The following is a 23,715-nucleotide window of genomic DNA, read 5'->3' on the forward strand; positions in this document are numbered from 1 at the left end:
CTCTCCAAACCCTCCCACATAGCAGCAAATCACATGATTTCACTTTTTAATAGCTGAGTAGTATTCCACTGTAGATATGTACCATAGTTTATTAACTTTTTTTTCTTGAATGCTTGGGTTGTTTAGGGAAAATACTTAATACTGTTGTTTTTATGATAAGAATCCTGAATAGTATTTATGGGTTGCTGGAATATTTTCAGTAAAGAAAATTTAAAGAATGTAATGTTGACTTTAATATATTTAAATAAAGTAATATAGACTTTAAATTTATATTCCAAACCTTGATCCTTTCCAGAAACTGAAAAAAAAGACAAGACTTCTTTACTCCAGCAACCGAAACGAGAGGAAGAAGTATTAGAACAGGGTATGTATGCCAACTTCTGTTACTAAACCTATAAAAAAATGTATCATTCAAACTGATAATTAATTTTTTTAATTATTGAGCTTTTTCAGGTATTTCATTTCCAGTCTCCAACATTACCGTGTATTGCTCATTTTATATAATGAATAATTCATAAGAAAATGGTCATTGTTGCACTTTAGCTTTGAAAGTATAATTTATTAGTGTAATTCAGTCCCATTAGATTTTTCTATTTATTTAAAATTGTAACTTTTATATATACTGAAAACTAGTTCAAACATAATTATCAGCAATAATCACCGGGTGCTTTTGAAATCTAATGACCCAATCTAATCTACTCAAATCTTGGGCATTTGCATGGTGTGTTCGTTAACTATATTTAAGGTTCAAGAAAAAGAAAGCAAGAATGAAATCCGTATCTTGCCTCTCTTTAGTCATGCTTCTCTGCCTTCGGTAAGGTAGGAGGAATTATTGTTTTAATGCATTTATAGTGTTATGTTAAGTTGCCATTTAAGCAGGTGACTTAAGAAAGCATCCTTTCTCTGTTCTGTTTATTTAAAGTAGTAATTCTTGGTGTCTGTTGTCCTATACAGCATGAAGTGTATTGAAAATACATAGGATTTTTGCTTTTAGCAACATATAGAAGCTTCTGGGTCATTGGACATTATATAAGAAACTCTTGGATGTCTTCAAAGACATTAGTTGGGTCTAGTTCAGAGATATCACTCTTGAACTAACAGTATTTACTAAACTAAAGAAATGAGCCTTTTAAAGGAAAAGGTATGTAATAATGTGGTATAGGGTAAATTGTAATTTTTTAAAATTATTTACATTATATTCCATACCATTTAATTCTAACATTGAATCCTTTTTTAAAAAATTAATCACCTTGAGATACACAGTTTCAAACTTGTTCATGATTGGGTTTTAGTCATACAAAGTTCCAACATTCATCCCTTCACCCCTGCATCCCTACCACCAACATTTCCAGTTTCCCTCCTGCTACCCCTCTCCACCCTGCCTCTATGGCAGAAACCTCTGTCTCACACTCTCTCTCTGTCTGTGTCTGTCTCTCTCTTTCTGTATTTCTCTCTCGCTCTCTCACTTTCTCTCTCTCTTTCTCTCTCTCTCTTTCCTTTTAGGCATTATGGTTTGCAATACAGGTACTAAAATGTCATCATGCATATCACTTTACCTACTCTCAGTGTTCAGTTTTTGCCCAAAATGATCATTTCCAACTATCATTGTCATAGTGATCCCTTCTCTATCCTCACTGAAATCCCCTCCCCCATGATCACCTGTGGCAAGCTTCCTACAATGGACTTGTCCTCCTGGCCCTCAGTTCCACTGTCTTGGCTATCAGTTTCATTCTGAATTTTTTATATACTGCAAAAAACATCAAGTTCTTTGAAAGTGCCCTTGAAAATCTTTAGTTCAAGGTTAATTTTATCATTATGTGGAGTTAAAGAAAGTGTGATAATTTTATATACTGCATGGTTCATACTAAACTATTGAGTATGATTTTAAATAGCTAGATTCATCAATTCTCTCTATAGATTTCACAAAGTCAGTAGTGACAGCTGAAATACATACAGTAGTAGTCACAGTGTTTATTAGACTTTACTGGAATCTTAATCCGAATTAAAATGAATATTTTTGACATTGCATACTATTTCACTGAAATCATTTAATTTATCCTCTGAAATCATCGAAGTTACCCTAGAACACATTTCCAAATCCCAACATCGTGAGACACGGTATGGAAGCGACTACCACTTATTAGCTGGTCTGTTATGAAAGGTCAAGTTTCTGTGGGGATGGGCTGATTATAGAGTGTTTTACCTTGTTTGGATGTCTCAAACAAGACATTGGAGCCCCTGAAAAATTAGAAAACCAGGAGTATTTACTTTTGATTTTAGTTTCTAAGATTAGTTGAGGAATCTAAAGTGTTAGGATATTTCAATTTATTTGGGGATTTAGAAATGTTATCTCGGGGTGCCATGTATGCCCACAAGCCCAAAATTTAAAATATCTTCATATTTTGTCATAAATTTACTCTTTACCTTTGATTTTATATATACAGAGAGAGAAGTATGTGGATATATAAAATATCAGGAGTTTAAAAATACTCAAATCTTTTGATTTTAGAGAAATCTATAATAGATAAGAAATTATTTTTCTGGTAGTTATGTTATCTGTATAATTAAAATTATGTTGTGTATAATTAAAATACAAATAATTAAAATTCCATAAAAGTGTTGGTTTTTGAGAATAAAAAGGCACTATTGTGATATTATAACCCTGTTTTTCTAGTACAGAAAATAAACTTGGTGCTAATCCATTGAAACTAGCAGGTCGATAATAATGTCACTTCCTGATTATATAAACATGAATACTATAGCAAATGTCATTTCAATGGTCAATGTGACCTACATATTATTCTACTGTTCTTTGGAAACCAACAACCTAGAATTGAAGGAGAAATATACCAAGTGCATATTTGTGCACAGTCTATTTGATTCACTAATGAGATTAATCTGTCTCCTTGAAAATACACAGGATAAATCTGCTCATTACCAGGAGAATTTCCCATTCTTCTCTGAGATATTTGTTTGCACAAATGTCTATTTGAATTCATTTCCTGGGGAGTTGAACTGACCAAGGGACTAACAGGAAGGCTCTGATTATTTAAGTGAACTATGCCATATATTTTGATTTCTACAGGAAGCCCTCAAAATTAATATTTTCACTTATTTTCAAAGCAAGCCTACAGTCTTTTTCACATAGGTTAAATTTAATACTCTGCTTTTTGTTTGTTTGTTTTTGGGTCACACCCAGCGATGCTCAGGGGTTACTCCTGGTTCTGCACTCAGGAATTACTCCTGACGGTGCTTGAGGAACCATATGGGATGCTGGGAATCGAACCCGGGTCAGCCGCGTGCAAGGCAAACACCTTACCTGCTGTGCTATTGCTCCAGCCCCTTAATACTCTGCTTTTAAGAGAAATATGAGGATGCCATTTTTTAAATTCTAATCACTGAACTTCCTAGCTATTAATTTCTTCCAGAATATTCGTCTTGACTGGAAATTAACTAGAGCTGGACCAGTCTGAATTGTGTGAACCTGTCTGGTGTGATCTTGTGCTTATTCACAAACACACTGACCTATATCTTTGTCTGTGTCTGTTCCTTCTAGAACAAAAATTGATATAAAACATTTCAGTGTTTGTCTCAACACGTCATTGCAAAAACGTAGGATGAGTCTCATTGATGACAGCTTTACCTGTCGGGTTGTCTTGGTTCCTGAAACAGTGAAAGGACTTTAATGAGCTTTTAATTCAGTCTGCAGATATATTTGTTGGGGGGGTCGTATCCACCAGTGCTCAGTAGCCACTGTTGGCCATGTTCAGGGAAAAATGCAGAGCTGAGTATTGAACCCAGGGTCCCGGGTAAAACATGGATGTTCCAGCACTCTGAGCTATCTCCCAGACCCCAGAGCTAGGGTTTTATTTATTTTTAAAAATAATGCTGGTTTGACTAAATTTTAAAAATAATACTCAGTATAAAAGATGTAAAAATTGCATTCAAAATAGACAAGCAAATAAAAATAATAAATAATGCCTAGAAATATAATAATATGATATGTATATATCTGTATATGAAATACACCTTATGTATGCACATAATTTTAATACTCCTAGATCATGATGTATGCAAAATTTGTTTTCTCATTATAACAGTATTATACCTTGAATAGTTATTGGCAAGAAAGTTTTGAAAGATTGCATAAAATGAATACATTCCTGCCCCTACTGCTTAGAAATTAGCTATTTACCCATCGGCAAGTCTATCTGTGAATGAGTTGATCATGTGTACTGTACTGCAGGAAAACAAAACACTAATGGATGCTCAAAATGCTTGAAATGTCACCATCTTTTGGAAACATTGTAAGTGAAAAATTTGCCTCCATATGTAGTCAATAAAGTGACCTTAAGAATAAAATGCAGCAAGCCAGAGACTCTGAGCGAAGGAAATGAATCCCCAGGGATGCTACAGAACAAAGATGTTAGCGTTGAAGTTTCCAGAACAGACACACATTTAGGTGTATCCTTCATTTGTACATGATCATTGGCACTTTTTGGAAAGTAAGGTGTGTCTAAGAAGTTCTTTTTATTTCTTATAAATTAAGAGTTATAAAATGTGGGCTCAGTATGCCAGTGCTTTCTCACTGCTTTCTATCTACATCATTGAGACAAAAAAAAAGAGTAAGATGCTTACCAGCTGCATAAACATAATACATTTAGAAGTTTTGAATTTGATCATTTCTCGCCTTTAAAATTCAGAACATGAGTATAATACTGAAATTGATGTCAGTTTTACGGGAAGATTTGATGTCTTCAAAAACAATTCAAGGCAGAACTGCAAGTCAAATTCTACCATACCAACATGTCCTTGTTTCGTATTATGCTCTAGACAGCATTTCTTTGGCTGCAGAAAGGATCTTTTCACATGTTTTATTCAGTTTGCTCCAAATTCTAGTCATTGTAGTCATTGTGCCCACATATAATCAATCTTCCTACTCAAAGGTCAGCATGAGCTGCTATATTCCCAAGGCATGGGAATATGACAAAAATACAATTTGTAGAGGGAAAACACTCTATGACCTTAGATAGCTAAAGGTCTTCAGACACCTTCTGTGAAACTGAATAATTTCACAGTGGTTTTATGCTAACAAAAATAAATTACCTTTGGCATGTTTTATCAAATAAACAGAAGAAAGTGAACAAGACTATGAGTTAAAAGACAATAGTCTACTGTAAAAAAGTTAAAAAGCAACCATTGGTAAGCCCTTGATTAAGCAAGCAAACAGGCTGGTCTCAGTAGCTAGCATTTATATTTCTTTGTTCAGTGCGGGGCACTCCTCCCATACCTTAATGAAGCACAGATGATTATGAGAGTATATTCGTAACTCATTTTAAGCATTTTCAATGCCACTTTGCTGTTTTAAAGAAGATCCTGTTCTTGTTTGTATTCCCGGTGACAAAAATTTATTGGTTTGTTATGATTTATGAGCAGCTCACAGGTCTTTATTTATCGACCTCATCTATCAGCACACAATTCTAAATATCCTCCAAGGCTCTGGGAAGCTGAGTGGGTAGTGTTTTTGATTGGTTTCCTAATAACAGAATAGGCAAATATGACTAACTATTTCTCACGTGGGTGAGCTCTTGGGTATAGATCTGTGTGCACGAAGGCTGCAAACACCATTATCTCCCAATTTCTTCTTCTTTTTTTTTTTTTGGTCTCATTTTCTTAAAAAAAGAATAGAATGTGTTTCTGTGTTGTTCTTTTACTCTCAGATTAGTGCTGCAAGGGTTCACTTTATTTGTGGTCCCTGTACTGGCCCGATCAGGTCATGTGGTTTTAATCCTTTAAGGCATGTAGGATAAATGCTTGTGGACGAGTAATCAGTAAACAGCAATTATCCACATCGATTTTAACCAGCAAGAAATTCATCTCTGACTGAGTCAGAAACAAAAGTATTTAAATCTAAAAATGGAATGTTTTTATTTTTCCATTTCTATGTCCATCTCATTAAAGGATGATCTCATTAGCTTATTTTCTTGGCATTATTTAGTTAGTGGTTATATTGCTTATGAACATTCTATAGAAATCACAGAATAGTAACTAGTAATAAGAGCTGTTGCTTTAGCTAGTGAACCACATGAAATATGTGAGAGAAATGGGAACTTCTGTTGTTCTTTGTTTGGAGGTCACACACAGTTGTTCTCAGGACTTACTTCTAGCTCTGCGCTCAGGGATAATTCTGGACAATGCAGGCCACCATATCGAGTGCCAGAAATCAAACCTGGGTCAGGTGCGTGCAAAGCAAATGCACACTCAATGTACTATCATTCCTGACCCCAAGAAATGTCAGCTTATATGCTGCAATCAGTCTTAAACCATTTGCCACCGTTAAACTTTTACATCAGCTTATGTAAATGTGCTTATTTTTCCATAGCAGGTAGGGCATTTGCCTTGCATGCAGCTGACCCGACCGACCCGGGTTCAATTCCTCTGCCCCTCTCGGAGAGCCCAGCAAGCTACCGAGAGTATCTTGCCCCCACGGCAAAGTCTGGCAAGCTCCCCGTGACGTATTCGATACGCCAAACAGAGTAACAACAAGTCTTACAATGGAGACATTACTAGACCCGCTCGAGCAAATCAATGAACAACAGGAGGACAGTGCTACAGAGCAGTGCTAAAAAAATCTTTGTGATAGTATGAGGGAGGCTTACAGAGATATTCTGAGTTAAGGTTCCATTGAATCCTGGTTTGATCCTGAGATCCCATGTGGTCCCCTGAGCACAGCCAGGAGTGATCTCTGTGCACAGAGCCAGGAATAAGCCCTCAGCACTGCCAGATGGTGCTGTCCCATCCAAAATAAAAAAATCCTTCAGCATAATTTTTTGGTGTTTATTTCTATTATTTTAGTTTCCTCTTGCTGTATTCCTGAAAGTCAAAAAAAAAAAAGCAATTTTCATTTGTTTGCAGAGAATAGTGATTTACCCCTGCTAAATAGAACATTATACTTTGTGCCAAAAAGTACTTAATGCAAGCACACAACTTGGAGTTCAATTTCAGTTAGTAGAATTTTAGATTATTATTCTACACAGTGATCCTTTCCATGACATTATCTGCTACCGCAGGTGTATTTTATAAATACCAAACCCACGTAGCGAGGTGACTTAAAGACCTCGAGCTTTTCCTCATTTCCTAAGTATAAAAACCTATGTTAAAAAGGAAAAAAATCCACTACAGCCTAAAATTGTGAGGGAGGTAAGTGTGTGTGTGTGTGTGTGTGTGTGTGTGTGTGTGTCATAGTGGGTGGAGAACAGGGGTACTGAGGTCTGTGTTGGATATGTTAGATTCAAAATGCCTGTGAAACTGACATCCAAGTGGAAGTTTCCAGAAACCATTTTATAGCAATTTCTAATTTGGAGACTTCCAAATTTGGGAGTCTTTTGTCTGCAGATAACGGCTAGCTGAGATCATTCTGTGGGAAGAAGCCATAGACAGACATAGGAGTTGCCAAAGCTAGACCTCAGAAAACACCAATGTTTTGGATGTTGGGCAAAAGATTAACAGGAAGCAAAGATGACAAGTCCTGACAATAAGGAAAGAGCAAGCTTATATAAAAAGATCTGAACTGAAAGGATTCTCCACAGTGCTTCATGCCCCTCTAAACCACCCCCCCCCCCCACACACACACACCGGTCGGGATGCAGAATCTGTTGGCCTCAGCAGCTAAGTACTCATGAGCATAGAGAACATAACAGTACAAACACGGAGTCTGGGGGCAGGTGCCCTCTGTGTGGGGATGGAAGGGTTGGATCCTGCACTCTCTTGTGAAGTAGATGCTAACCAGGGCAGCCCTTTGAATTGTAACTGCATGTGTAAAATGAGCCCATTTAAAAACCAAGTTCCTCATTCCGCAGCCCAGCCATAGTATAAATACCCAGGGGTCTTAATGTGTCCAGTCATGGTTACATCTGGCAGTACAGATGTCAAACATTTGCATTTTAGCAGGAAGCTCTTCTGGAAGTATTGGCACTTGTTAAAGGAAGAAGGAAAATAGAGCCTTCCTACATGATGCTGTGACCTGTTAGAGGAGGGTCTGCAGTAACACTCTAGATAAGGCTCAGGAGGAGGAGAGAAGAGGAGGGGGCAGGAGTGGAGGGGAAGGGGGAGACTAGGGAAAAGAAGAAGAAGGACCAGGGGAAGAGAGGAGAGGAGAAAGGAGGTGAGAGAGGGAATGGGAAGAAAGAGAGGGTATGAGAAGAGAGAGAAGGGGACAGGGGAGGGGAGAGAGGGGATAGGAAAGAAGAGAGGGGAGGGGAGGAGAGGAAAGAGAAGAAGGAAGGGGAGAGAGGAGAAGGGAGGGGAGAGGGAAGAGGGGAAGGGAAAGAGGAGGAAGGAAGGAGACTGGTGAGAAAAGGAGAGGAGAGAGGAGAAGGGAGGAAAGGATAAGAGAGGAGGAAAAGGAGGAGGAGAAGAGAAAAGAGGAGGGAGGGCAGAGAGGGCAAGAGGAGAGGAGAAGAGAGGAGGGCTGAGCAGGGGAGGGAAGGAAGGGGAGGGGGCAAACACTCCCACTCCGGGACAGGCAGAGTGGGCTTCCAAACCACAGGGGTTGGGGTGGTTCCTCCTCCAATCATAAACTAAGAATTCTGAAAGTCTCCTGCAACATCTATGGCAAAGCCACCGCGAAACAGATCCCTCAGAGTAGCCAGAGTGGCTTGTTGAGAAAACAGGCTGTCTGGAATGAAGGCTGACTGGCATTTCCATTATGAAGATCTCAATACTTAAATTTAAAACAGAAAGCTGGTTTCTCAAATTTTAGAAAAACTGTGGTTTTATAGCTAGAGTTTGTCTTTATTGTCCATGATAATAACGGCAATTTAGTGACACCTAATTTATGAAACATAGCACACTTGCCACTTTACATGAACAACTTCCTTCAGAGCCACAAAGGAGTTCTTGTTCCATCTTTGTCATTATTGACTGAGAAACTGCATCCTGGTGGAGGAAAAATGTTGTATGGGGGCTTTAGCACCACATCCTGGAAGGAACACACAATGAACAAGCCCTCGAGTTGTGTGTTCAAGGTGGCAGGTGCTTACAGACACAAAAATATGGACTAGGACTAGTTCACACTCCCATCCCCAGTATTCAGCACACTTTTACTTAGCTGAAAGATTTTCAAGCAGTAGCAGCTGAAATTTCAGCTCTGGGCTATATTTGGTGTGCCAAGTGGTTTCTTTGACTTGAGGAGGGAGGTGGTGTGTATGCAGCTGGGCATCCTCAGATGGACCAGAGCACCTGGCTATGCCAAGGACCAAACTTCTCGCTGCCTCCTCTTTTATCCACGCATAGCATGGTCCTCTTTTGCTGTGCTTATCATTATCATCATAAGGTTAAGTCTCTTACTTTCAGGTCCAGGATAGCTACCAAGACTTAGGATCAGATTCAAATACTGTGAAATACACACCAGACTTTGGGTAGTAACTATATCAGGGCAAAAACTATGCTCAAAGTCCAGAGAGCAGACAACCCCTAAGCTGGGCTGTCAAGGAACGCTTCTGGGGTATGCATGCCATCCCAGTAATATCTAAAGAATAAGGAGCTAGTTGGAAGAATATCCAAGAAAGAAAAGAACTACATCATCTTAGAGTTGCTATTCGCCGAGGTGAAAATCTGCTATGATTGTGACATAGAATTGAAAACAAGAGCGCCATCACTGGACCTAAGCCCTACCATGCCAGTTTCTTTCCTATCCATCCATTATCCTCATTGTTAAACATATTCTCCAAACCAGCATCTTAATAGAAAAAAAATGTTTTAATGATTGACAATTTCAGCACTTCAGTACCCCCAGAAAAGGAAATACAAACAAAACCATCTTCAGTAAGACTCATCATCCCGTGCTGTCTCTTGCAATATCTCTACTTGAAGGTTATACCTCTAGTCTGTTCACACAGGGCCAGGGAACCTGTGTGCCACCCACCAGCTGACTGCGTTGCTTTAGTTTTGCTTCTTTGGTACCAGTGTTGGTTCTAAGGGATCATTTCAGAGGAGTCAGATGCTCTGCATCTGGTATTTGGTCACTGCTCTCAGAGGTCTCCTGAGACTGCTGAGCCCGCATGCTCCCATCTGCCCTAGACGGATGACACAAATTCAGTATTCAGACCTAAGTTCCCTGACCCTCTATGAAGGAATCTTGCATTTTATCTCTTATCAAAATGTTTCATTGCACAAAAGTGTGAACACTTCACATTTAGTGTGTGGGCAGAAGAATTGTGCAGCTTGAGTGATGTGAGAATGCCACTGTGACCAAGCAGAGTTGATTGAGTTACAGTTTGCTTTGTTCATTTTCCTGAGATTGCCCTTATTATCGGGTAATTATTTTCTGATTGAAGATTTCACCTGGGATAAGCCGTGTTCATGGGCAAGAATTAAAAACACACTTTGAATCATTAATTTAATACTGTTTGTAAACATGACAGACTCTCTTAGAGAATTTTGGGAAGACTATATCCCTCTGCACCAATTTCTTAATATTATATTCTTATCGTGGAATGTATCATAGCTAAAGTGGCTATCATTTCATTTCCTAATTGTTAAATAGATTTCATAGATATTATCTAATGGTATGGTGAATGTAATTAAAACAAGAATTGGAGGCCATAGTCATAATTTCCTTGGCAGTACTAAGAAAAAGGTGAAGAAAAGGACCTGTGTGCTACCATTAGGTTTGTCTTAGGTAAGTAAGCTTTTGACATATGTCTTCCATTCCATAGTTTAAACAGATTTAAAGCCTTGAAAATAATGAGGTCTAAAATGCTTTGTAAACTATCAACAGTTATATTTTGTGTCTGCCATAATCAAAAACATGCGTTTGCATAGTATCAGATTGTCAAATCTAAGTTTATTCTTCATATAGGAATATTTGAAATACATTTTTGTGACAAATCATAGTGTGATATTCTTTAAAATCTTTTGTCTAAAACTGAAATCAGTATTCTTTTCTTCCCAAACTAATTTTCTGGAATTTGTTTCCTTGCTTAAAATAAATTATGAGTAAAAATAATTGCTAACATAATAATGATGAAAATAACAATAACTATAATAATAAAATCTTTGATTTTCCAGTTGCCAAGAACATGTGCCTCTGTTAGATTTCAGTTAGCACCTGCTACCCAAAATTTATAGTTTTTTGTGATTATACTTCCAATAGGCTTTGAAAGATAACTTCAAAGTATTTGCCATTGAATAGAGCTGTTATCTGTTATAGCTGTTGTTAATGTCTTATTTTAGGAATCAGTTGAACTCTAACTTCTCAACCACTCTAGCTGTACTCTGAAAATAGTCTATTGAAGTATGCTAGGCAATCAATATGATTATTTTGTGGCTGCTATATGCTGACAGGGCTATCAAGTGTTATTGGCCTCTGAGATAACAAAGATTTATCAGTGGTACATAAGAGATAATCTAAAATATATTATTTTATTGTGCTGGAAAACTATGCATGGAGGTCTGAGAATAGCTTCCTTTCTCACATGTTCTGAGACGAGACTCCTCGGGCACAACATTACACGGCTTTGGTACCTGGCTCACCCTTCTACCCCTTCTTTCTTCTCTCCCCCTGCCCGCAGGCGATTTCTATTCACTGCTTTCCAAGCTGCTAGGAGAAAGGGAAGATGTTGTTCATGTCCATAAATATAATCCTACAGAAAAGGCAGAGGCGGAGGCAGACATAGTAGCTGAGATTGCAAACGTAGTCCAGAAGAAGGATCTTGGTCGAGCTGATGCCCGAAAAAGTGCAGAGCGGGAGGAGAGGGGCAATGCGATTCTGGTTAGAGACAGAATTCACAGATTTCACAGACTAGAGTCGACTTTGAGACCAGCAGAGAGCAAAGTTTCCTCCTTGCAGCCCTGGCCTGGGGAAGGCACCTGGGAAGCAGAACACACAGGAGGTGCGTTGAGGACTTCTGTTAAAGAATTAAATGAGAGCCATCCATTCCACATTAGCAAAATCTGAAGGGAATAAGACAGAATGGGTGAAGGAGAAAAACAATAATCACCAGTACACCCAGTACTTATTGCTAGAAATCAGCATCATTCAAAATTGAAATCTCGAATATAGCAGAATTCTGCTTTGCAAGTGTTTCTTTTGGTTTTGGTCCAACCATGGATAAATTAAGTTTCCATTCAGCTGCTGGGCCAGAATTACCAGAACCAAAATTACTTGGATCATGCTGGGAAGAACAGCATATGAGATGTAGAATAATAGATTCCTACCAAATCAACATTCTTCCTTTTCCTCAATGGAAAGACACTAGAAATTTCAAGGTTTGGTTTGTAAAGACCCAGTGTCTAAAATGAAATGAAAACACTCCTTTTCCTTAAGGGAATTAATGGACTTTCACAGGAATCCATTACTTCCAGCATTATAATCCAATTGGCCTGTAAAACGTAACCCTCTTTTTTCATGGCTTGACTTAAGTACCATTATCAATAATACCAAATTGGGAAGTTAAGTTGTTATTTCTGAAAGGAGCTCCAGTAATTCCAAAGCTATAGGATTGATGTTTATTTCTAATCTGGGATTGGCTTCCATAATTAGAAGAAATTCTTATTCCCTTCAGGTTTCTCTACCAGCGGGCTATGGTGCCTCAGCTTTGTCTTCCATTGTATTGTGGCCTTGTGATATGAATTGTGTTTCATGTTCCTGGCTAATGTGGAAAGTTAGATAATAGAGCATGTGGGGATCATCTCCCAAAAAGGAATGATATGCGTGCATGGCAACTGTCCATGCGTGGGCAGGAATGGCCCACGCTGCCAGCTTGATGTTTTCAAATACAGCTTTACAGGAAGCCATAAATTATTCAACACCCAGCTGATTTTTATTTATTATTGAAAAAAATTAGAATGCTGTGTCTTTCACTCACAGAAGTTCCATGCCTGGCCCATCAGGGCTAATCTAATACTCTCTAGGAGCTGTTAATCAAAACCTAGATTTTTTACCTTTATGACTGAATTATCCCTGTTTTCTCTCATTCTGAATTTGTCTAATCAGATTGTTCCTCCCAAGAGCTGGTTCTTGGACTTTCTTGACCAAAATCACCAAGAGTGCTCGGGAAAATCTAGACTCTGGAATTAAGCTGGAAAAAAAGAAAAAAAATTTACATCATCCCCTATCCAATTAAAAAACCAGAGTGGATTGTCCCTCTGAGCCTCTACATTTGTGACAGTGAATGGTAACCCAAGCAACACAAATATGAAAAGCCAAAAGCACTTATTTGGCAATGCTCTAACTATTCCACTGTGAACTGTAAGAGTTGCATTAGACTTGCATTAGACTCTTGGACTTGAAATAATCCCATGACCTCTTAGAAGTATCCTAAGTATCACTGGGAAAATTAGAGTTTGACTTAAGGGATTGTATTCCTGAGAACAAGTTGTTATTTCTAAGAAAGAAATGCTTAAAATACCGTCAAGTAAGTTTGCTTGTCAAATTTTCAAGTCTCCCAACGTGGTCAAAATGGCAGTGCCCAGGAGAGAAATATTTCTCCAGAATCTGGTTCAGGAAGTTCCTTTCATTTTAAATATATGGGTGGATGTCACTGAAGTAAATAAAACAATGAGTCACAGAAGCCTCCAGCACAAATCCTAATTATAAAAAGGAAATGTGCTTGTTTTTGCTTTCAAAAATGATTTATTTTAGTGCCATTTCACTACTCTTGATTCTAAATCTTAAAAAAAAAAAACTAAATGTGAAATAGCAAAACTCATTTAGGTAAAATATTTCTCAAGCTCTTTTTCTACCTTGTATGTTCATTGTTTGCCATAAAAGCAGTTCAGCATAATTGAAGATGTTTCATTCTTTTGTATGAACTAAGGAAAGACATATCCTTGGGAAGCTCATTTGCAAAAGTTAAAATATAAAATCATTAGTGTGTAATGCCCGAATGAAACATGGAAGTAGTAATCTAATTCACATGTATTCTTCCAGGAAGAAGCTAGGGTTATAATTAGATAGTTTATTCCCATTGCTCCCCTCATCCACTTTCTTTACTCCAACTGTAGATATGCAGGACCCCTATTGTCTACAGGAATCACCTGTCTCCCTAAGAGGAATTGTATTAGTTGCAAAAATGAAAGTAGCTTTTCATGTGAGATTATTATGTAAGCAAAAATTGTCAGACTGTTAAAATTCTATCTCAGAGATCTATTGTTTTTCGAGTGAGGAAAATGAGGACTATTTGAATGAGGCCGTGACATCTGATTAGACACCTGACTTCTTATATTCCCCTCCTGGGTTCTTTCCTCTTCTGTACCAATGTACTCAGTCAAGTAGAGGTCAGGTGGGTTTGTTTGCTCGGTGCAGTAAGTGTCCATGGAGCTCTGGAATCTCAGTGCTTCTCTAAGCAGGAAGCCGCCTCTCAAGGCCCTTTTTTGTGGTTCTCAGTATCTGGCTTTTTCACAACCCAAGCCAGTGGCATTGTCAACAGCAGCATTTTAGAATTTCTTGAGAATCGATTTGAAACAGTGACTTACTGGTGAAACTTATTCTGCAGTTTTAAGACAGGATTGAGGAATCAGCTGAACAAGGAAACACATGGATGTGACTGCACATGGTAGGCCCAGGACTACAAGAAAATTACAAAAAACACCATTTTGTGGACCTGTGAGAGACATCTCAATGTCACTTGATTCCACACCCAGACAACTGCCTTTAAACTTGTTTTTCCCTTTTTGGGCTGGTCTAGGATATCACTGGACACTGGACTGAATACAGAAGGCATTAGAGTGATCTTGAATGATCTCTTTCTATTTTGCAGAACTGAGAGTACCCTTTACCTCCTTAACAGGCAGTTGGTTTCTACCATGGCTTCAATATGCCTCGGAGTATAAACAAATGTTGTGTGTATACAGGTATACAAACAACTTTGCTCAGCTCTTGTCTGCTTGACCTTTGGCAAGGCTTAGAATCTATTCTAAAAGCACTGCTTCCATGAGTTGTCAAAACAGCATTTGGAACAGAAACATTTTCTGCACAGTCTCCACTGAACTAGACCATGAGTTTTTAACTCTTGTTGAAAAGGGTTCACCCTCCTTAAGAGTAGTAGTTTCAGCCTCCTGGCTGTCATGCAGTGCTTGAGCATTAGTATTTCTTGCCTCAAAACATTATCCATTTGTTCAAAATAAAATTAGAAAACAATGTTCTCAGGATGATATGCAGAGTACTCTTCCTAGCTTTGCTTACCAGCTATATATCTAATTATGGTCCCTAGCTTTTTTCCCCCAACAATTCTAGTCTTTAGTTTTTTTCTCATCAAAGGAGGATTACAATGCAATCCTCCTGGGACAAAAACGACTGTCAAATAATATTTTCATGTATTCCTGATAATATATTAAAAGTACTGGGAACAAATCCTGGCACCTCGGAAGCATTTAGTGATATAAAATGTTAATAATTATGATGATCATTGCTGCCATCATTATCATGGTAGATTAAGATTTTTTAAAAATTGAGCCTCTACATAGTGGAAAAATAGAATTACTTTAGCTTAAGCAGCATTCATGAGAGAATTTTCTGATAGTTTGTTGGATGCTGCACATTTTGACAAAATTGTTTGGCAATTCATAAAGTGATTTGACAGTATTCTGGCATATAGTTTGTGGCTATTCATATCTGAATCATTTGCATTGCTATTCATGTCTTGTTTGCCTATCATGTGACATATGCTTATCTGCTTATCTCTGGGAATTAGAAATTATATTTGCACTTGAGTGTCACACTTTCCATCACATAAGTTACAGAAAATCTCTAAACATTGCTATTTCTATGGTCAACATTTATTAACTTGGAGTCCATCATTTGTTTACTTCTAACTTCAAGTCTTATAGAATCACCAGGGTAAAGTAGTACATTCAGTTGGCTGTATTTTCATCGCTGGGTGTGGGATGGAGGCTAAGAGGCAAACCCGTATGATACACTTTCAGTCAGGCTAAGTCAGATGCATGAACTCATTTAACCTTCATAACACCCCCATCCAACAGTGAAGAAACAGTCATATATCTGAAGTTCAAGAATCCAAGATTCAAAGTAGGCAATTTTGTTCTGCAACCTCGTTCTTATTTAGTTATCAGTTTTCACTTCGGCTCCATGGTCTACAGTGTTGTTCATGTGTAGGCTTAGGATGTTATTGTGTTGATACCTCACACCTGCCACCAGAGTCAGCGTCCCTCAGTATCTCAACACTTGGCAGGCTCAATATTATCAACTGACTCTAGGATCTGTTGTCATGGGTCATTTCTTATACCCTTATGGTGTTTCTTCTGACTCCACATATAGAAATTGTCCTCCTCTGACTCACTTCTCTCAGCACGATACCTACCAGTTCCTTCTAAGATACAGTAAACAGCAGGATTTCATTTTGTCTTATAGCTGGGTGGCATACCATTGTGTATCATATATACCACATTTTTATCTACTCATCTATTCTAGAACACTTATTTGTCTGCCTCTCCTAGTAAAGTAGAATAAACCAGAAACAGAAAAAAAGAGCACCAGACATTTATCCCCAACCATTCCATCATCCTATCTAGAGTTACAATTGCAATATGGATTACCTTTGACCTTGTTTTCACAATAAGTAATCAATTTGACCAATATGAAGCTTTTATCTACAATTAAAATTTAAATATAGAAGATATGTTAATACTGTTGAGTAACTCCCATTAAATGAGATGTTATCATTAATTTTTATTTTTCTTCTGACTTGAATATAAATGTTTCCCCTATAGCTTTAGATAATTAAGGTTGTTGCTGGTACTTCTGGCAAATAAAAATATGACAAAATAAGGCATTTTCCTCCACTAGATTAGAATTTGCAAGGGTATCAAAAGCAATCACTCTATTTTGTTCTTATTGTTGAGATCTTCATGTAATATTTCATCAGGTTGCTTTTTCTGTGATTAAATGAAAAGGACCTTTGTTACCCTGAAGTTCTGTTGTATTTCTGAGTCAGATAATATATTTGTTCTAACCTTATTTAATTCTCTTGGGTATTATGTAACTGATAAATTAATGTCCTTTTAAACATTTATTAACATACTTATGAAAGCAACATCGCTCATTCAAATTAATCTTTTTTTTTGGAAAGGTGTAACTAATCCTTTCAGTGATTTATTGATGCAATTTTAATGGGCATTTTTACTGTTTTTCTGAAAGTACCAACATTTTTTTTACTAAATATATGGTAGACTGTAAGACTGTACTTTCACTCATTATTTTATTGAATACAAGAATTCTCCTGAAATAATCATATTGTTTGGGAACTGTGGGGTGTGACTGTGACCATTTGCTTTGCGTGAGACCTGGATTTCATCCCCGCCCTCCCCCCACAACTTATCATTTCACATCTAAATTTAGGAATCATATCTCTTAGAACTATGGCATCCAAATTCATGTCTTTGAAATATATATTTGAATTGATGATGATTGTTAGTGTGAAGATGAACTTGTCATGTGCTTTATTACTTTGAGTCTTTTGTTGACCATTATGAAGAATCCCAACTCAAATTCATAATTTCTCCTTGGCTGAAAATGTTCAGTTCAAATTAGAACCCAAATTATGTTTCAGCATGTAATGTCTTCCAGAAGCATTTGAGTTTTTCACTAATTGAAGATTAGAAAAATAGCCAGCCTTGCTGTTGCTGCCTGTAGCTCTTTCCCTTTCCCTGGGCAATGAGTAAAGAGCCTGGGAGGAGCCCGTTTCCTTAGCAGTTGGTGGTTATTCCGGAGAACCAAACAGCACCTGGAAGGACATCAGTATTCATTCCACATTCATGCACACTGGGCCCAAATGCCTGCCTTTATTTTTTTCTTATTTCATCTGAAAAAGGGAAGTTTTAACAATCTAATAAGGAAACAGTGGTAACCCTGGAAACAAAAACATCCATTTATGGAACTGATGCTCACAGGAGGAGGCCTGAACTCATGTTTTAACATCTTTAACTCTCCCAGAATTTCTAGTGATGCATAAGGACCTAGAACTTTTTGAAGTCTTAGCTAAGTAACCTTAATAAACATGCAGCGAGAGTGTTAAATGAAATTTAAAAGTTTAATGATTTTCCCAGTTGTAGTTACTGGTTTTGGCATATCGAATACACAGCGGATAGCTTGCCAGGCTCTTCCGTGCGGGCAGAATACTCTCGGTAGCTTGCCAGTCTTTCCGAGAGGGATAGAGGCTTTTGGGGTGACCTCTAATCACCCTTGTAGGTGTTACCATATTTGAACCCTATCAAATACGGTACAACAATTCCAGAAGATGGGTATTTAGTGTATTATGATGTGTCGCGCGGCCGCTTGCGGCCACGCGGGTCCGGAAAGCGTCCTGGAGTGTGGCGACGGCTGGGTAGTGGAAGTCGTGTCGAGAGTGGAAGTCTGCCAGTGGGGTATTTATCTGGGTAGGGTGGGTCTCCTGTGCACAATTCGATCCCTGGGTGGTTGATGGAAGCAGACAGGGCAGGGTAGGGTGGGGCTCCTGATTAGAATCCCTTTGTCACCTGTGGTGGTGGGAGCAAGCAGAGAAGCTCCGTCCCTGGGTCCGCCGAGCCTGGAGTCCAAGGTCTCAGAGAGTTCCGCTTATCTTGTTCTGTGGGTCTTCAGTTGTGCGTGGGTCTCGGCCGGAGCTGCCGCGCGGGTCCGGAAAGCGTCCTGGAGTGTGGCGACGGCTGGGTAGTGGAAGTCGTGTCCAAAACCAGTAACTACAACTGGTCTCATTCACCTGACCCTGAAGGCTTCACCGACATGGCAGCACTGAGAAGGATGAGAAAGGAGAGGCCGACAAAATCTCAAGGCCGACCTAGGCTGCCACAACGAAGGAAGACAAAAATGATCGTCTGTACTTTCAATGCACGTACGCTAGCATCAGATGCATCCATTGAGGACCTGATGGTACAAGCGCGAATGATCAAGTACGACATCATTGGTCTGACCGAGACAAGAAGGCACGAATCTCACCATGCCGTTTTCGACACTGGAGAAGAATTGTTCCTCGGAACATGCGATAAAAGAGGTGTTGGAGGCGTCGGTGTCCTTGTCAACACAAACTTGGCCAAGAGCATTGATTCATTCGAATGCCTAACAACCCGAATCGGACGTTTACATTTGAATAGATGTGGCTCACTGCCTGCAGTTTCTATCTTTGTTGTCTACGCACCAACATCTCATTATGATGAAAGAGAAATCGAGAAGTTCTACATGGAGCTAGAGAAGGTCTATAAAGAAGACCACACCTTCTACAAGATCATTGTGGGTGATTTTAATGCCAAGATAGGACCGAGAAGATCAGCTGAAGAACTTCACATCGGGACCCATGGCCTAGAATGGAACGAACAGGGTGAGAGACTGTCAGAGTTCATCATGTCGACCAAGACCATCCATGGTAACTCACAGTTCCAGAAGGCAGAATCTAAACGATGGACGTGGGAGTCTCCCGGTGGACGATTCCACAACGAAATAGACCACATCATATTCAATCGACGGTTTTGCCTGACTGATGTCGCTGTTGTCCCAAAATTTCGAACGGGATCGGACCACCGTCTCCTTCGTGCAAAATTCTACTTCACAGAGCGGAAAGAAAGGGCTGCAAAGTTCAAAAAGAGAACTCCCAGAATGACCACCAACTGGGAACTCTTTGGTACTATTGCGGCAACATGGGAAGATGCCATTGTTGACAACATTGACGAGGAATACGATCGACTGGTTCAGCACCTCCATGAATGTGCGAGGAACGCCAAGAGAGAGATAGCCACAAAAAGTCGCCTATCTTCGAAAACTCTTGAGCTAATTCGCCAGCGTGGTTTGGCGCATGCCTCAGGCAACCGCAAGCTAACGTCCGAACTGGCAAAACAGTGCAGAGAAGCCATCAAGGATGACCTCAAAAACAGGAGAGCAGCAGTACTGGTAGATGCAGCAGAAGCTGGGAAAAACATTCGTAATGCCCTCCTGTCCTTCACCAACTACAAAACCAAGATGACTGCCCTCCGACATCATGATGGATCTATCACATCTTCCAGAAGGGCAATGGAGAAGATTATCCATGACTTCTACTCAAATCTCTTCGATAGCCATGTCCACTTGCCAACATACCAAATTCCACAGGATGGGTATGTTGTTCCCAACGTTCTCCCCTCCGAAATCCGACACGCCATTTCGTCGGTAAAGAATCAAACAGCACCCGGCCCAGACAAGGTCAGACCTGAACACCTGAAGAACCTGCCGTCAGTACTCATCAATACACTGGCTCGGCTCTTCACTCGCTACCTGTCTGAATGCAAGGTTCCGTCCCAATGGAAAACCAGCAGGACCGTACTACTGTTCAAGAAGGGAGACATCCATGACATTGGCAACTATCGCCCGATCTGCCTATTGTCTGTCATCTACAAGTTGTTCACTCGAGTCATCCTGAATAGGATTGGCAGAACATTAGATGAAGGACAACCATGCGAGCAAGCAGGGTTCCGCAAAGGATTCAGCACCATCGACCATATCCACACAATAACAAAGCTCATTGAGGTTTCTCGGGAGTTCAAGATGCCGCTCTGCTTAACGTTCATTGATTTAAAGAAGGCCTTTGATTCTGTTGAGACGGAAGCGGTCATTGAAGCCCTAGCCAATCAGGGCATTCAAGCCCAATACATCAGGATCCTCCGTGAGCTCTATTGCGGATTCACTACCAGGATCTCACCATTCTACAAAGAAGTGATCGTTGATGTCAAGAGAGGGGTGCGGCAGGGTGATACCATTTCACCGAAACTCTTCAGTGCCACCCTCGAGAACATCATGCGACGACTGGAATGGGAAGGAATGGGAGTGAAGATAGATGGTCGGCAATTACACCACCTCCGCTTTGCTGATGACATTGTTTTAATAACACCAAACATCAGCCAAGCGGCACAAATGCTGGCCGACTTTGACCGTGAGTGTGGAAAGGTAGGACTACAGCTGAATCTTACGAAGACAATGTTTATGAGAAACAGCCTTGTTCCTGACGCCCCATTCGCTCTCAATGGAACGACCATCTCCGAATGCAACAGCTATGTCTACCTAGGTCGAGAGGTCAACATGACAAATGACCTGGCACCCGAGCTGCGCAGGAGGAAGAGAGCGGCTTGGAACGCCTTCAAGAACGTCGAAGAAATAGCTAAGAGGACGAAGAACCTCCGGCTCCGGGCACATCTCTTTGATTCCACTGTTCTTCCTGCATTAACATATGCCTCAGAGACCTGGGCCCTACGCAAACAAGATGAGAACGCCATTCAGGTCTCCCAAAGAAGAATAGAAAGAGCTATGCTTGGAATATCACGTTTCACTCAAATGAGAGAACGAATCCGGAGTTCTGACATCCGTCGACGATCAAGGATCAGGGACGCTGTCTCATTTGCCAAGGTGTCGAAAATCAGATGGGCTGGTCACGTAATGAGATTTAAAGACGACCGTTGGACTAGAGCTTTTACTGATTGGATTCCACGGGATGTCAAGAGACCGCGTGGCCGCCCACCTACCAGATGGTCAGACTTCTTCGTCAAGATCATGAAGGATCGGTTTGAGGCCCTTCATGTTCCCGGAGCGAACAGATGCCATTGGGCTACACTAGCACGCGACAGGGACAAATGGAGACGTTACTGGCACCCGCTCGAGCAATTCGACGACTAACGGGAAGTTAAGTGATTAAGTAAGATTTTCCCACAGTTTTTGCCATGCACAACACAAAATATTGTTTCCTTTATTCTTGTTGTTTGGGTTGGGAGAGGCAGGGGTTGGGCATTTCTCCTGGTTCAGTGCTCAGGGAACTCTCTTGGCAAAACTCAGCAGACCATATGTGTCAGTGCCAGGACATCATTTACAGTGCCAGTATCAAACCAGGATCAGCTGTTTGCGTGGCAAGCTCCTTTCCCCTGTACTCTGTTTGCCTTTGCACTGACTCATGGCCAGGCTGCCCACTCTGTCAGCCTGTCTGTCCTTACATATCGTTTTCAGGTTTTGAAAAATTCACCAAAGGCACTTATCTTAATAAATACATTCTAGATGGTCGTGAGATTCTTTACACATTCCTAATAGTTTATTAAATAAATTTTAACCCCAGAACTAAGTATTTATTTGGAACAATTGTGTTTTCCAGCTCATTAGAATTTTTATCTCTGCATTTTATTGAGCACATTTTTCCCTAAAATGGAAAGATTCCAGAAATGTATCATATTGTTGACAGTTTTTAGTGAAAATTATTAGCCAGTCAGCATCTTTAGTAATTTTCTTCTCTGTCTTCAGTCTAGTACTGGGATGTAAAAGGGGGTTTTTCTAGTCAAAATTTAAAATTATATGTGTTTGAATGCTAGTGGTGGTCTGGAGAGATAGAAGAGCAGATAAGGTGCTTGCCTTGCATCACACCATCTAGATTCAATCCACGGTATCATATGTGGTTCCCCAAGCCCTTTCAGGAGTGATCTCAGAGCACAGAGCCAAGAGTTATCCCTGAGTACCACTAGGCATAGTTTAAAACCAAAGTAATAATAATAATAATAAATAATAATAATAAATGCTGGTGGCAACATAGATTAAGTCACTGGAGCATAGAATTTAGGTTAGTACATATATTAGATCATTACAGTGGGTCTGGCTCTGTTTAAAACTTGAGGGCATTCAGTTAATAAGACATCATCCTACTCTCAAGAAATTCCATCTAGTTGAAGCACTGTAACTTTGAAAATCTGATGATAAAAGCAATTACGTATTTTTTCATAGTTCAAGGTTTCGTTTCGTTGGTGCTCATTCATATTTTTTTTTCTTTTTGGGTCACACCTGGCGATGCACAGAGGTTATACAGGGGTTACTCCTGGTTCTGCACTCAGGAATTACTCCTGGTGGTGCTCAGGGGACCAGATGAGATGCTGAGAATCGAATCTGGGTTGGCTGTGTGCAAGACAGACGCCCTAATTGGTGTGCAATCTCTCCAGCCCCTCATCCAGAATTTTAAGGAGCTGATGAATGAAGAATTATGACCACCTAATCAACAAACCTGTGTAATGAGATAAGAATGAAAATAAAAGAACTGAGAGTTAGTTCAGGGGTTAAGGCCCTTGTCTTGCAAGTGGCTGGTGTCAAATGAGCACCACATATGAGTCCCGGGCACTTCCAGGAATGATCCCTGAGCAAAGAACCAGGAGTAAGCCCTGAACACTGTCATGTATGAACCAAACTCCCCATCTGAAAGAGAATGGGCAAAATATAAAATCCAATCTGACCTTCAAGAAACTTTAAAATAATTTAAGCCACTTGCTTGGGGGAATTATGACCAATCTGTTGGTCGATTTATCCATCACACAAAAAATTACACAAATCATCCTGTTATTCGTCGATTGCCTCAAGTAGGCCCCAGTAACGTCTCCTTCATCCTAGCCCTGAGATTACATTTAAGGTTCTTTAGGAGAATGAGACCCATCATTGTTACTGGTATTTGGCATATTGGGTACGCCACGGGGAGTTTGCCAGACTCTGCCATGTGGGCAGGCTACATATGGTAGCCTGCCAGTTTGTCCAATGTAGGAATGAGATAATAAGATGTCATAATAAGATGTCGCGCGGCCGCGACCCTACTGATTTATCCATGTCTAATTATAATGTTTATACTCCATCCATAGTTCTCTCCCCAAAATAATTTTAACCAGCTTCTCCTGTGCTTTAAAATTTGCAGTAACTCCCAAGTTAGTGCCCATAGTAGCAAA

At 39.7% G+C, this 23,715-nt stretch overlaps 1 protein-coding gene across 9 annotated transcripts in view; it reads left to right on the forward strand.

Annotated features, from left to right (window-relative positions):
* PAM (peptidylglycine alpha-amidating monooxygenase) overlaps window positions 1-23,715 on the forward strand; it is a 199,178-nt gene that overhangs the window by 116,371 nt on the left and 59,092 nt on the right. For 5 of the 9 annotated variants that reach the window (XM_056106594.1, XM_056106595.1, XM_056106592.1 and 2 more), the window contains 2 exons: window positions 296-364; window positions 11,574-11,894. In XM_056106594.1, the coding sequence (XP_055962569.1) occupies window positions 296-364; window positions 11,574-11,894 (390 nt within the window). The remainder of the gene's footprint in view (window positions 1-295; window positions 365-11,573; window positions 11,895-23,715) is intronic. The other 4 variants (XM_056106600.1, XM_056106601.1, XM_056106598.1 and 1 more) reach the window with 1 other exon arrangement.

This window comes from Sorex fumeus, unplaced genomic scaffold, assembly GCF_029834395.1.
Source record: "Sorex fumeus unplaced genomic scaffold, SorFum_2.1 ptg000131l, whole genome shotgun sequence".
Classification (NCBI taxonomy): domain Eukaryota; kingdom Metazoa; phylum Chordata; class Mammalia; order Eulipotyphla; family Soricidae; genus Sorex; species Sorex fumeus.